The sequence below is a fragment of the Heptranchias perlo genome, chromosome 42 (genome assembly GCF_035084215.1).
Source record: "Heptranchias perlo isolate sHepPer1 chromosome 42, sHepPer1.hap1, whole genome shotgun sequence".
Classification (NCBI taxonomy): Eukaryota; Metazoa; Chordata; class Chondrichthyes; order Hexanchiformes; family Hexanchidae; genus Heptranchias; species Heptranchias perlo.
The window spans coordinates 3,732,159-3,747,252 of NC_090366.1; the positions used below are offsets into that span (position 1 = coordinate 3,732,159).

Consider the following 15,094-nt stretch of genomic DNA (forward strand, 5'->3'; position numbering starts at 1 on the left):
TTTACCCCCTCCACCATCATCTCACCCCCTGCAGCACGGGCTAACCTCCCCGCGAGGACATTGGTCCCAGTTCTTTTGAGGTACAACCTGTCCATCATCAACAGATCCCTCCTGCCCCAGAACTGGTCCCAATGCCCCAGGAATCTGAAGCCCTCCCTCCTGCACCATTTCTCCAGCGATATGTTAATCTGTGTTTTCCTACTATTCATATACTCACCAGCGCATGGCACTGGGAGCAATCCAGAGATTACTGCCTTTGAGGTCCTGCCTTTTAACTTGCTCCCTAGCTTCTGAAACTGACTGCATGTCCACGACCCTTCTTCTTCCTATGACAACGACTTCTGGCTGTTCGCCAGAACCCCTCCCCCGCAAAAATATAATCATGTTCCCTCTCAGTGATGTCCTTTACACTGGCACTAGGGAAGCAACACACCATGCGGGACTGACATCGGCGGTTGCAGAAGCGCTTCTCGAGCCCCCTGGCTATCGCATCCCCTGCAGAAACTAAATTTATTTTGCCCCCTATGCAACCGAGTCTCCCACGGTGCCATGGATTTGCTGCCGACTGCAATCCCACTGGTATGCAACACTAAATACAGGTTTGTGAGTGCCACACTCCCAGTGGACTCCTGCACTGTCTGCCTGTTCCACCTAGCGTGTCTGGTGATCATCCATTCCCTCTCCACCTGGACTCTCTATCACTGTGGGGTGACCACCTCCTGAAACGTGCTATCCACGAAACTGTCAGCTTCCCATGTGCACAGTAGTGAGGCCAGCCATCCCTCCAGCTCAGAAACCCTGAGCTCGAGCTCGAGCAGTTGGCGGCACTTCCTGCACATGTGATTTTACAGGACACACAAAATATTCAGGATTTTCCACATGGCACAGGATGTGCATGCTACGGGCCCCAACAATCCCGGCTGTTAGCTAATAGTTATTTAAATTGTTTGTTTAGCTTTAAGGCAATTTATCAATTTAGACAAAGTGTTTATCTAACACTTAAGCACTAACCAATAAAGACACTAACCATTAAGAACAGGAACCACTAAAAACACTAACCAATGAAATAAATACTTACTGACATACCCTCGGCGCCCCTCCTTGTCTTGCGATGTCACTTTTTAACTTTATCTTGATTTTTTGAAGCCTCACGCGGCTCCATTTATGCTTCGCTCAGTCTTGCTCGTTTTTAAAAAAATAATATTTTTTTATTTAAGTTTTAAAAGTTGATAAATTAAATATAGTTCCTTGCTTTGAATCACTTCGCACCTCCTTCCCCCTCTGCACCTTATCCCCTCACTCACCAAATTCCCAGCTGAAAGTCTTCACTCTGTTAGCATTTCACTCCATTAGAATTTCACTCTCTGCCTTTGCCAATTTCTGTACTTTTGCAATGACCCTTGCACTATATATCTTTCTGACACACCCGAGTTACAATTGGTTAGTCAACATCCAGCCCCAATAATTAACACCTAGTCAGGAACCGACTTACAGTCTGTTAACTACTAACTGCCACAAGCTTGCAGCACTGATTTTTTTAAAGTTATTAAATTAAGTTACATTTCAGTTTCATGAAAATAAAGCGCACTTACTACATACAAGTGAACTCCCACACTCACCAAATTCGCAGCTGAAAGTCCTCACGCTGTTAGCATTTCACTCCGCTAGAGGTTCACGCTCTGTCTTCGCTAACCTCTGTGCTCAAGCTCCATTCACAGTCTGTCCCTCTCCCAGTACCCACATTGCCCCAGATAACCTGCCCAAGTTACTGATACAGTGAAACTTCTGTCCATTCACAGTCTGTCCGTCTCCCACTGATATCCAATAGACCATTCCTCATTTCTGCAGAAGGTAAGCACCACTGAGGGTTTCAAAGATTGATCCCCCAGAACCTCTACTGTCTTATAACCAGGATCATGTGTAGATTTGTAATGAGATGTCTATAGTACAAGGCAGGGCTGATAGTATTAACCATCAGAGGGAAAATATCACCGTCATAGAAATCTCCATGTTTAGTAAATATTAGAATCAGGTGAGAATTTGAAACTTTTCTGGGCCATTATTCACTTCCAAGCGAAGTTTCCATTAACTGAGTTTAATTCCTGCCCGCACTTTTATTGCAGCTGTGAATTAAATCTTCCAGCATTTTACTGAATAGTAAAATGGTATTGAGAAGGTGTTTTATGTCAATACAATTAACATTGAGAACCACATTCTGTCTGTTCCAATTGAAGATGTTCAACAGAAACACAAGGAAACACTCCGAGTCCAAACTGAAACACTGAGAGTGAACACGATCCTAATAAAGGAGAAGGTTAAGATTTTCCAGCTAGTCAATCTATACACTGAGCTAACGGTCATTTCTACTGTTCGAGATCGGACACTTGTAGAACATGAACTGCCGGCAAGAGGCCGAGACCTTGAAGAGTGGAGAGAGAAACATTTCCGGAGAGAACTGGAAAAAATCCGAACTGATCAATTGGTCCAGAGCAGTTTTTCCGGGAGAAAACCGAATTCTGGGAGTTCAGCAGCCGTGATAGGAATCCCGGGGATTGGAAAAACAACAATGGTACAAAAGATTGTTTATGACTGGGCCACTGAGAAAATATACCCACACTTTCAATTTGTTTTCAGTTTTAAATTTCGGGATTTGAACGATATTAAATGTAGAATTAACTTGAGGAATCTGATACTGGATCTCCATCCTTACTTTGGGAATAATCCGGAGGAGCTCTGGAAGAACCCAGAGGGATTACTGTTTATATTCGATGGTTTAGATGAATTCAAGGACAGTATTGATTTTGCTGACAATCGGAGAAATACAGAACCTCAGTACATGTGCACAGATCCTGAAGACTGGTGTGAAGTGTCTGACATTGTGTACAGTTTAATACAGCACAAGCTGCTCCCAGGATGTTCAGTGCTAGTGACCAGCCGCCCCACTGCATTACATTTATTGGAAAAGGCTGAGATCAGTGTCTGGGCTGAAATCCTGGGATTTGTTGGTGAGGAACGGAAGGAATATTTCAACAAGTTTTTTGAAGATCAGACGGTGGCAGCAGCTGTTTTCAAACATGTGGGGGAGAACGAGATCCTGTACACCATGTGCTACAACCCTTCCTACTGCTGGACCCTCGGCCTGTCACTGGGTCCCTTCTTCACACAAAGAGACAGGAAACAGCAGCGAGTTCCCACGACCACCACCCAACTATATTCCTACTATATTTACAACATTCTGAAAAATCATGGCCGAGAGATTGAATCCACCCGTGATGTGTTACTGAAGATCGGTGAGATGGCCTTCACAGGAGTCTCTGAGAAGAAGATTGCGTTTAGAAACAGAGATTTGATCAAGTACAATCTCCAACCTTCTCAGTTCCTGTCTGGGTTCATGATGGAACTTTTGGAGAGAGATGACTCTGCCCAGAGTGTGGTTTACACATTCCCACACCTCACCATCCAAGAGTTCATAGCCGCACTCGCACAATTCCTGACTCCAGATCCAGGGGACATCCAGAAACTCTTCAGTGAAGCCCACAGCAAGCAAGATGGGCGATTTGAGACGTTTCTCCGTTTTGTTATTGGTCTCTCCTCCTCACACTCAGCTCGGCCCCTGGAGGAGTTTCTGGGTCCATTTCATCACCAAACAATCTGCGGAGTGATTGACTGGGTGAGGGGGGAGGTTAAATGTCAGATTGGAAACACACAGAGTGAAACTGGTAAAAGGAACCTACTGAATGCATTGCACTACCTGTTTGAGTCTCAGAATAAAGAATTAGTTCCGGACACAGTGAAACCTGTGGCAAGACTTACATTTAGTGGATTGGAACTGACTCCGATTGACTGTACGGTGCTGTCTCATGTCATTGGACTCTGTGATACAATAAAACACCTCGATCTACAGAGCTGCTTCATTCAGTATGAAGGACTCCAGCGGCTGGGATCCGCACTGCACAAATGCCAGGAGTTGAGGTAACTGTTTATTTGTCTGTAACTGTTCGGCCAATTGTACAACAGTTACGGATTGTGTTATTGCTTCGTAATGAAGGGAAAGAAACAGTTCAGTTAAATCAGGGGGAAAGGGAGTCAACACAAATATGACATATAATAAGAGGATCAGTTAGTAATTCCCTAAGGACTGGAGAATCTAAAATGGATCCTTTTGAAGAGGTCGGGATATTACTGTCTTTATATGATCACCAAATACGGGCCACTGAAAGTGCCTGATTATTTAATTGCAATAAATCATATGTTTTGCTGTTTCACTCACTGCCTCAGATACGTCCATTGGAAGAGGCTCCTTCTCACTGCAGCAGCCCGTATGTCGGAGCATCCCACCCTCTTACCGATGTGTAGGGGCAAGTGACAGTCACCGGCCTGTCAATGTGTGTAGGAGAGGGAAGCAGAGACACCAAACATTCAGTAACAGAGAGCAAAACGCAGCTTTCGGGCAGTCAATCGCCAATGGGCGAACTGAGCTTTCCCCGCATGAAGTCTGTACGTTATCTTAACCTATCGATGGCACAGCCCCTTCACACTCTCCAATACATCCATCATCTCTTCACCCAGCTGGAGACACTCGCGCCTCTGAGTCATAAGGTCGTGGATTCAAGCCCTCCCTCGTAATCCAGGCCGACACTTCAGTGGCGTTTTGGGAGCTAAAATCTGCGGGTAAAAAGGTTGAAATCTACCGGGTTGTGGGGTATTAGCCCAGGAGTACAGACACACCGGCTAACGGTGGGGGCTCGCACAAAGTGGGAGGCTCATGGGTAAACCGTGGGGAATGAACCCGCAAATTTCCCATAATCCGACCCGTGTGTGTAAGGCCCCACTGTAGGAGGAAACTTCCGAAAGTTCCCCAAAAACTGTTGGGCCAGTTACATCTGAAATAAATGTAGAGCCAATTTGATGGCAAGTAAGGTGAGAGACTCCCCAGTGAAGAGTACAGTGAATTTAAAACGTGTAACAGGAAATAGTAAACTCTCCTTGTTAATTAAATCCTGTGGGGTGGATCTTAGAGCAGCAGTTATCGCTGTTTCACAATATAACTCACCCCGAGACATCATACAGATTAATATAATACGCAGAATATAAATCACAGGGTATCACCGCTTTATTACTTAATTCGGGGGAAAGCTCCCCATTCCCATAAAATGCGGGATTTAAGCAGCATAAGAATATGAGATAGGAGGAAGAGTAGGCCATTCGGCCCTTCGAGCCTGCTTCGCCATTCAATGAAATCATGGCTGATCTGATTCTGGCCTCAGCCCCACTTTCCTGCCTGATCCCCATACCCTTGGAATCCTTTGCTGATCGCAAATTTGTCTAACTCAGCCTTGAATATATTCAATGACTCAGTCTCCACCTGTCTTTGGGGCAAAGAATTCCAAAGGTTCCCAACCCTCTGAGAGAAGCAATTTCTCCCCATCTCCGTCTTAAAAGGGCGACCCCTTATTCTGAGAATATGCCCCCTAGATCTAGATTCCGCTATGTCGGGGCCGGTCACTGACTTCCAGAGCGGTAATTCTGATCATCAGGGAATGAGACCGGACTGAGGGACATTTAAAGGCTTCACACAGCCAGCACTTTATTTAATAAATACATTTACTGACAATCCGTGATTATATGGGAAATTGGACACAATGAGATTCATTGTCAGTGACAGGAAAATCCGGTTATTAATTTCCTGAAATTTTCTCAGTGTTTTCTGTAATATTCAAGACAGAAGAATTGTATCAGATCCGGGATTTGTTTCAATTTGCTTTTCACTCTCTGTCTGTTTGTGTTTAGACTGGGGAAAAATAAACTGGGAGATTCGGGAGTGGAACTACTGTCTGCGACTCTTAGGAACCCGGACTGTAAAATACAGGAACTGGGGTAAGTACCAGACTGTGTGTGATTGTGTTTATAATAACTGGATGTCTGATACTGTACATTATTAGTAGTATCAGTAATAGTGTTATTAATAAACACTGCACATTATTATTAGTATCAGTGATGGTGTTAATAATGAATACAGGGGATTTACCCTGATTGATGTTATTTCTCTCTCTATCTCCCTCTATGTCGCTTTGTCTCTATCTCTCTCTCTCTCAATATCTGTGTGTCTCTCTGATCCCAGGCTGGATGAAAATGATCTCACAGGTTCTTGTGCCGAGAATCTCGCCTCTGCTCTCAGTACAAACCGGTCACTGACGTTTCTGATCCTGAGTTGCAATAAACTGGGAGATTCAGGAATGAAACTACTGTCTGGAGCTCTGAGGAAACCGGACTGTAAAATACAGAGACTGGAGTAAGTACCAGACTGGGTGAGATTGTGTTTATTGTAACTGGATGTCTGACACTACATTATTATTAGTATCAGTAATAGTGTTATCAATAATCATTGGGGATTTACCCTGATGTCTGTTATTTCTCTTTCTTTAATCCACAGGCTGTATGATAACGGTCTCACAGATTCTTGTGTTGAGGAGCTCGCCTCCGCTCTCAGTACAAACCGGTCACTGATGGGTCTGTCCCTGAGACGAAACTCCTTCACAGACCGATCGGTCCCCGCTCTCCGCCTCCTCATAGAGACCTGCAGGAGTCTGGAGCGGATCTGGTGAGTGTTTGTGTTAATGTTTAATGTACTAAATAAAATATAAATGGGACTCAGTCACTTTTATAGATAATATTTATCTGTACTTATTATCGAAATATTAAACGCAGGCTCCCTGTTATTTACACTGTTGGTCAATCTGTTTATTTCCTGTCTAATCTTCAATCTGTTTCAGGCTGCAGGGGAATCAGTTCAGTTCAACAGGAGAGAATCAGTTGAAGTCGCTGCAGGGATCCAGACCTGGACTGAATGTGAACCTGTGAACATTTCAAAATATAAACGTTATTGGTCTCATTATGTGAACTCTTTTGGCCGATGCTCTGTCCCGCCCCTTTAACAGCCGTGCTCCAGAGCTGAGCGAGCGGCGTCTCCCATTGTGACGTCAAAGGCCCAGCAACAGGGTCACGAGACTCAGTCATCCGGTCCCACGGCGTTGATTCTGCAGGATATCCGGGGCTGGATGTTCCCCAATGGGCCACTGGGTCAATGTACATACAAGGATCCAGGGTGGGGCTCAGTCTGGGCTACAATGGGGCATTGGATCAATGTACAGATAGGAAAGCCCCGTATAACCTGCAGAATCAGCGCTGTACACAAAGACAATCGCTAGCATTTAAACAATTAATAAATAATTTGTTACAAATATATATTTCTTTAAGGTCAAAAACCCAACAGGTAAAGTAGTCCAACCGTGGCTAACAAGAGAAATTAAAGATACTATGAAATCAAAGGAAGAGGCATATAAAGTTGCCAGAAAAAAGCAGTAAGCTTGAGGATTTGGAGCATTTTTAGAATTCAGCAAAGGAGGACCAATAAATTGATAAAGAAAGGGAAAATAGAAAATGAGAGTAAACTAGCGAGAAACATAAAACGGACTGTAAAAGCTTCTATAGGTATGTAAAAAGGAAAAGACTGGCGAAGGCAAATGTGGGTCCCTTACAGACAGAATTTATAGTGGGGAATAAGGAAATGGCAGAGAAATTAAACAAATACTTTGGGTCTGTTTTCACGGAAGAAGACACAAAAAACCGCCCAGAAATACTAGGGAACCAACGGTCTGGAGAGAATGAGGAAATGAAATAAATATATATTGGTAAAAAATAGTACTTGAGAAATTAATGGAACTGAAAGTCGATAAATCCCAAGGACCTGATGATCTACATCCCAGTGTTTTGAAAGAAGTGCTTTTAAGATAATGGATGCATTGGTTGTCATCTTCCAAAATTCTATAGATTCCGGAACGGTTCCTGCAGATTGGAGGGCAGCAAATGTAACCCCACTATTTAAGAAAGGAGGGAGAGAGAAAACCGGGAACTACAGATCGGTTAGCCTGACATCTGTAGTAGGGAAAATGCTAGGATCTGTTATAAAGGATGTGGTAACAGGACACTTAGAAAATAATAATAGGATTTGTCAGAGTCAACATGGATTTATGAAAGGGAAATCATGTTTGAAAAACCTATTGGAGTTATTTGAGGATGTAAATAGATAAGGGGGAACAAGTGGATGTGGTGTATTTGGATTTTCGGAAGGCTTTCGATAAGGTCCCTCAGAGGAGGTTGGTGAACAAAGTTGGAGCACATGGAATTGGGGGGAATATACTGGCATGGGTTGAAAATTGGTTAATAGACAGGAAACAGAGAGTAGGAATAAATGGGTCTTTTTCGAGGTGGCAGGCAGTGACTAATGGGGTAACGCAGGGATCGGTGTTTCTGCCCCAGCTATTCACAATCTATATCAATGATTTGGATGAGGGGACCAAATGTAATATTTCCAAATTTGCTGATGCCACAAAACTAGGTGGGAATGTGAGTTGTGAGGAGGATGCAAAGAGGCTTCAAGAGGATATAGACAGGCTAAGTGAGTGGGCAAAAACATGGCAGATGGAATATAACGTGGAAAAATGTGATGTTATCCACTTTGGTAGGAAAAACAGAAATGCAGAGTATTTTTTAAATGGTGAGAGATTGGGAAATGTTGATGTTCAAAGGGGCCTGGGTGTCCTTGTGCACGAGTCACTGAAAGCTAACAAGCAAATAGGAAGGCAAATGGTATGTTGGCCTTTATCAAAAGAGGAATTGAGTACAGGAGTAAAGATGTCTTAATGCAATTATGTAGGGCCTTGGTGAGACCGCACCTGGAGTATTGTATGCAGTTTTGGTCTCCTTACTTAAGAATTGATATACTTACTGCGGATTCATTTTTAAGTGGAATCACCTGAGAATCTGACCTCCAACCATGAGATTGTGAAAAGAGCTAATGGCCCCCAAGTACCGTCCTGAGGAAGTTGAAGGCCCGACGAACGGACTTGTTTTCACCGGAACTCGTGGTTTTCTATAATGACTGACGCTTTGAAATGATTCCAAGTTTATTAAACTTCACCTCTATATCACTGCCTTATGGATCATGTAACAGTACTGATGAGAATTCTATCGTGCGATGATGAAGTAAATGGTGCGTTATCTTAACAGGCGCAAATCAGGGTTTTGAAGTTTGAGAACTGTTTCAGATCACTTTTGGGCCGAAAGCCTCCAATCATTCCCTTTACCAGATGTCGCTGAGTGTGGATCAGAACAGCTACCCTGAGGGAAACTTCAGAGACAGCCAGCTGAAAGATAGTTCGACTAATCTTTCGCCCCTATATCAAGGTAAAATCATAGAACGATACAGCACAGAAGGAGGTCATTCGGCCCATCATGCCTGTTCCAGTTCTTTGAAAGAGCTATCCAATTAGTCCAATTGCCCCGTCCTTTCCCGATAGCCCTACAATTTGTCCCCTCCAAGTATTTGTCCAAATCCATTTTGAAAGTTATTATTGAATCTGCTTCCACCACCCTTTCAGACAATGTATTCCAAATCATAGAACATGGACATAGGATAATAATCACGGCAGATTTTAACTACCCCCAAATAAATGGCAAAAGAGGTAGGTGAAGGGGCACATTGAATGGAAATTTTATAATGTGCGAAGGACTCCTTTCTTACCCAATATGTAAAAAGCCCAACAAGAGAAGAAGTGCTGCGGGATCTAGAAATGGGAAATGAACAAGATCAGATAAGAGAATTGAGCGTAAGGGACCATCTAGGCAATAGCGATCACAATATAATAACGATTGAGAAGGACAGAAGTGGGCAAAGCCCAAAGTAATAAGTTGGAAACAAACTGATTTTAAGGGGATGAGAATGGAACTAGGGAAAGTAAACTCGAAAAATTTTACTGGCAAACAAAAATAGAACAGCAGTGGGCAACATTTAAAATGGTGATCAATAGAGTCCAGGAGAAATATATCCCACTAAAAAGCAAAAACAAACTAGGCAGTAATGATGCACCACGGATGAATAAAGAAATAAGGGTGAAATTGAAACGAAATACACACACAGCAAAGGAGAGGATGAAAAAAGTGAATACAAAAAGATTAGGGAAAAAGTCAAACAAACAATCAGCAAGGCAAAGAGAAACTACGAAATGAAATTCTCAATGGATATAAAATGAAATAGTAAAGTATTCTACAGAGATATAAATAACAAGAAAAATCAGGATATGTTTAGGGCCACTAAGGGATACACACGATAAACTCATAGGTAATGGCAGCGAAACGACATGAGGCTAAAAGAAGGCATCAAAAAAGATATAGAGACACTTAAGACATAAAGAGGGGAGATAACTGATAAACTAATCAAACTTGGAGAGGATAAAACCCCAAGTCCAGGTGGATTGCATCTGTGCATGTTAAAAGAAGTTAGGGAAGAGATAGCAGAGGCATTACTACATATATATAAAAATTCATTTGCAAAGGGAATAGTGCCAGGGGACTGGTAGACAGCTGATGTGATTCCAAGGTTTAAAAAGGGTAATAGAACTATAGACGAATTAGCTTAATGTTGGTGGTAGGAAAGATAATGGAATCCTCACTTAAATACGTAATAGAAAAACATCCAGAAATCGAAAATATAATAAAGAATATTCAGCACAGATTTCAAAAGGGAAAGTCATGCGTGACCAACCTTATTGAAATCGTTGAAGAAGTAATAGGATGAGTAGAGAAGAGTAATGTAGTAGATGTAATATATTTGGATTTTCAAAAGGCCTTCGATAAGCTACCACATAGTAGACTCATAGCTAAGGTCAGAGCATGTAGAGTCAGGGGACAAGTAGCAGAATGGATAGCGAGCTGGCTACAACAGAAAGTAGGGGTTAAAGGTGGTTACTTAGACTGGCAAAAGGTGGGAAGTGGTGTTCGACAAGGCTCGGTGCTGGGATCACTGTTGTTTACGATTTACATTAATGGTTTGGACCCGGGAATCGAAAGTACAATTTCAAAACTTGCGGACGACATTAAATTGGGGGATATAGTTAATACTGAGGAGGACTGTGACCAAGTACAGGAAGACATCAATAAACTTGCAGCATAGGCGTGTAACTGACAAATGAATTTCAATTTAGATAAGCACGAGGTGTAACATTTTGGTAGAAAGAATAAGGAGGCCACATACCGCTTGGATAATAAAAGTCTAAATGGAGTAAAGGAGGAGAAGGATCTGGGGGTACAGATACACAAACCACTGAAAGTAGCCAACCAGATTAATAACGCCATAAAATATGCAAACAAAGCACTGGGGTTCATTTCTAGAGGGATAGAATTGAATAGCATGGAATTTATGTTAAACTTGTATAGAATCTTGGTGAGACCACACTTGGAGTGTTGAGAACAGTTCTGGTCTCCATGTTATAAAAAGGCACTGGAGTATGAGCAAAAAAAATAATAAGATGATGCAAGAACTGGGAGATTATTCCTACCAGGAAAGATTGAAAGCTCTATTCTCTTGAAAGTAGAAGATTGAGGGGTGACCTGTTAGAGGTCTTTAAAATGATGAAAGAGATTAATCGGATAGACGTAGAAAAGGCGTTTCCACTTACGGGGGAGACCAGAACCAGGGGCCATAAATGAAAAATAGTCACTAATCATACAATCATAGAAAAGTTACAACACAGAAGGAGGCTATTCGGTCCATCGTGTCCGCGCCGGCCGAAAACGAGCCACCCAGCCTAATCTCACTTCCCAGCACTAGGTCCGTAGTGTTGTAGGTCACGGCACTTCAGGTGCACATCCAGGGAAATAAGTTGAGGGTTTCTGACTCTACCACCCTTTCAGGCAGTGAGTTCCAGACCCCCACCACTCTCTGCGTGATTTTTTTTTCCCTCAGCTCCCCTCTAATCCTTCTGCCAATTACTTTAAATCTATGATCCCTGGTTAGTGACCTCTCCGCTGAGGGAAATCAGCCTCCTTTGTTCCAGAGACAAAAACCCCAACCTATCCAATCTTTCCTCATAGCTAAAATTCTCCAGTCCTGGCAACACCTTCGTAAATCTACTCTGCAATTACAGCCTTCCTGTAATGTGATGACCAGAACGGTACACAGTACTCAAGCTGTGGCCTAATCAGTGTTTTTTACAGTTCCAGCATAACCTCCCTGCTCGTATATTCTATCCCTCGGCTAATAAAGGAAAGTATTCCATATGCCTTCTTAACCACCTGATCTACCTGTCCTGCTACCTTCAGGGATCTGTCGACATGCACTCCAAGGTCCCTCACTTCCTGTACACCTTTCAGTATTCTTCCATTCACTGTGTACTCCCTTGCCTTGTTTGCCCTCCCCAAATGCATTACCTCACACTTCTCTGGATTGAATTCCATTTGCCACTTTTTTTGCCCAGCTGACAAGTCCATTGATATCTTTCTGCAACCGACAGCTTTCCTCCTCACTATCATCCACACAGCCAATGTTTGTACTCACCTGCAAACTTCTTAATCATGCCCCCTACATTTAAGACCGAATCATTAATATATATCATTAAAGGCAAGGGACCTAGTACTGGGTCCTGCGGAACCCCATTGGAAACAGCCTTCCAGTCACAGAAACACTCGTCGACCATTGCCCTTTGCTTCCTGCCACTCAGCCAATTTTGGATCCAACATGCCACTTTCCCTTGGATCCCATGATCTTGTATTTTTTTAGACCAGTCTACCATGTCGGACCTTGTCAAAAGCCTTGCTAAAATCCATGCGCACTACATCAAATGCACTACTCTCATCGACCCTCCTTGTTACCTCCTCAAAAAATTCAAACAAATTAGTCAGACGCGACCCTCCCTTAACAAATCCATGCTGACTGTCCTTGATTACTCCGTGCCTTTCTAAGTGACGGTTTGACCTGTCCCTCAGAATTGATTCCAATGATTTGCCCACCATCGAGGTTAGACTGACTGGCCTGTAATTACTCGGTCTATCCCTCACTCCCTTTTTAAACAATGCTACAACGTTAGCAGTCCTCCAATCCTCCGGCACCTGTATCCAGTGAGGATTTGAAAATAATATCAGAGCCTCTGCTATTTCCTCTCTTCCTTCTCTTAGCAGCCTGGGATACATTTCATCCGGGCCTGGCGATTTATCTACTTTCAAAGGTGCCAATCCCCTTAATATTTCCTTTCTCACTATGTTTATCCCATCCAATATTTCACACCCCTCCTCCTTATCTACAATCTCTGCATCGTCCCCCTCTTTTGTGAAGACAGACGCAAAGTATTCATTAAGAACCATACCAACATCTTCCACCTCCACACATAGCTTACCTTTTTGGTCTCCAATATACCCTACTCTTTCCTTAGTTATCCTCATGCTCTTTATGTATTTATGAAACATCTTTGGGTTTTCCTTGATTTTACTTACCTATATTTTTTCATGCCCTCTCTTTGCTTTCCTAATTTCCTTTTTGATTTCGCTGCTGCACTTTTTACACTCCTCTAGTATTGAGTTCTCGGTGTCTGACATAAGCTTTCTCTTTCTGCCTTACCTTACCCTGTATGCTCCTTGACATCCAGGGGGCTCTGGATTTGACAGGCCCACCGTTTTTCATTGTGGGAATATGTTTACTCTGCACCCCTTGAACCTTCCCCTTGAATGCCTCCTAGTACTCAGACACTTTTGCTAAATCACTTCTTAACTTAGTAAAATTGGCCATTCCAAATTGAGAACTTTAAAAGTCCTGTTCTATCTTTTCCATAACTACGCTAAAACTAACTGAATTATAATCACTACCACCAAAATGCTCTCCCACTGATACTCCTTCCACCTGCCCAGACTCATTTCCTAAAACTAAATCCAGAACTGGCCCTCTCTTGTTGGACTTGCTACATACAGGCTAAAAAAGTTCTCCTGAATGCAATTTAAGAATTTTGCGCCCTCTATACCCTTCACCCTGTTTGTGCCCCAATTAATATTCGGGTCGTTGAAATCCCCTACTATTGCTACTATAATAAATCCACTAGGGAATTCAAGAGAAACTTCTTTACCCAGAGAGTGGTGAGAAGGTGGAACTCGCTATCACAAGCAGTAATTGAGGCTACTAGCATAAATGCATTTAAGGGGAAGCTGGATGAACCCATGAGGGAGAAAGAAATAGAAGGAAATGGTGATGGGGTTTGATGAAAAACGGTGGGAGGAGGCTCGTGTGGAGCATAAATACCTGCATAGGCCTGTTGGGCCGAATGGCCTGTTTCTTCGCTGTACAGTCTATGTAAATTTATGTCATCATAATTCACTGCGTAAAAACGAACTCCTCATACCCCTTCTGGTTCTTTCGCCAATCCGCTTAAACCTGTGTCCTCGAGTTACTGACCATTCTGCCACTGGAAACAGCTTCTCCTTATTCACTGTATCAAAACCCTTCATGCTTTTGAACATCTCTATTCTATCTCTGCTTAACCTTCTCTGCTTTAAGTGGGCCAACTAATTTGCACGTCAGGCCGTGCAGACCATCTTCTGGAACACGAACCTCGCCATTGGTCATAGTTCATCCAACTCGGTCAGAGCACTTCGACAGCAGTCGGCCTCAGCTGACAGTCACAAAGGGAGAAAGGGCATTAGGCCCCAGCACTGGTGTAAAGGGAAAGTGACTGGACAAAGCAAAGTACCCCCACGTTGGGAAAGAAAGTCAGGCCTGAATCATTGGTTCAGAGTCGCCGCTCACTGAAGGCTCGACCAGCGTCCCGGCCGCATCTGATCCCACAGAAGTCTCCTTAAGTTGATGGTGGTGCAATGCTGGAGGAAGGTGGTAGGTGTCATTTAATGCCTGACCACACGAGAAGCGAGGAAATTAAAGAGAAGAGCACAGACTAATGGAACAGTAAGAGAGAGAGAGTGGAGGAAATGACAGAATAGAGCACAAACTAATGAAACAGAGAGAGAGAGAGAGAGAAGAGCTCCAGGTTAAGGTCGGCCAGGCGAGCAAGCAGCGGATTACGGAAGGCAAGAGGGGAATTGCAGAATGTTTATCCCAGCAGAACACAGCACACCCAGGACACCTGCCTTCAACTGCAGCCCAGTGAACAAGTGATTGAGACAGGCTGTTTTCTCCTGCCTGCTGCAAGTGCAGGTGTTTGGAGGGTTCCAATTATTGCAGTAAGGATTCGACAGAGAGCGGTCGGGGTTGACCTGG

General features: G+C 43.3%; 1 protein-coding gene across 1 annotated transcript in view; it reads left to right on the forward strand.

Annotated features, from left to right (window-relative positions):
* The window catches only part of LOC137306114 (NACHT, LRR and PYD domains-containing protein 3-like), a 60,346-nt gene extending 53,485 nt beyond the window's left edge, over window positions 1-6,861 (forward strand). The window contains 5 exon segments of the mRNA XM_067975175.1: window positions 2,235-3,972; window positions 5,791-5,877; window positions 6,122-6,292; window positions 6,434-6,601; window positions 6,774-6,861. Of these exon segments, the coding sequence (XP_067831276.1) occupies window positions 2,235-3,972; window positions 5,791-5,877; window positions 6,122-6,292; window positions 6,434-6,601; window positions 6,774-6,861 (2,252 nt within the window).
* Window positions 6,862-15,094: the final 8,233 nt, after the last annotated feature.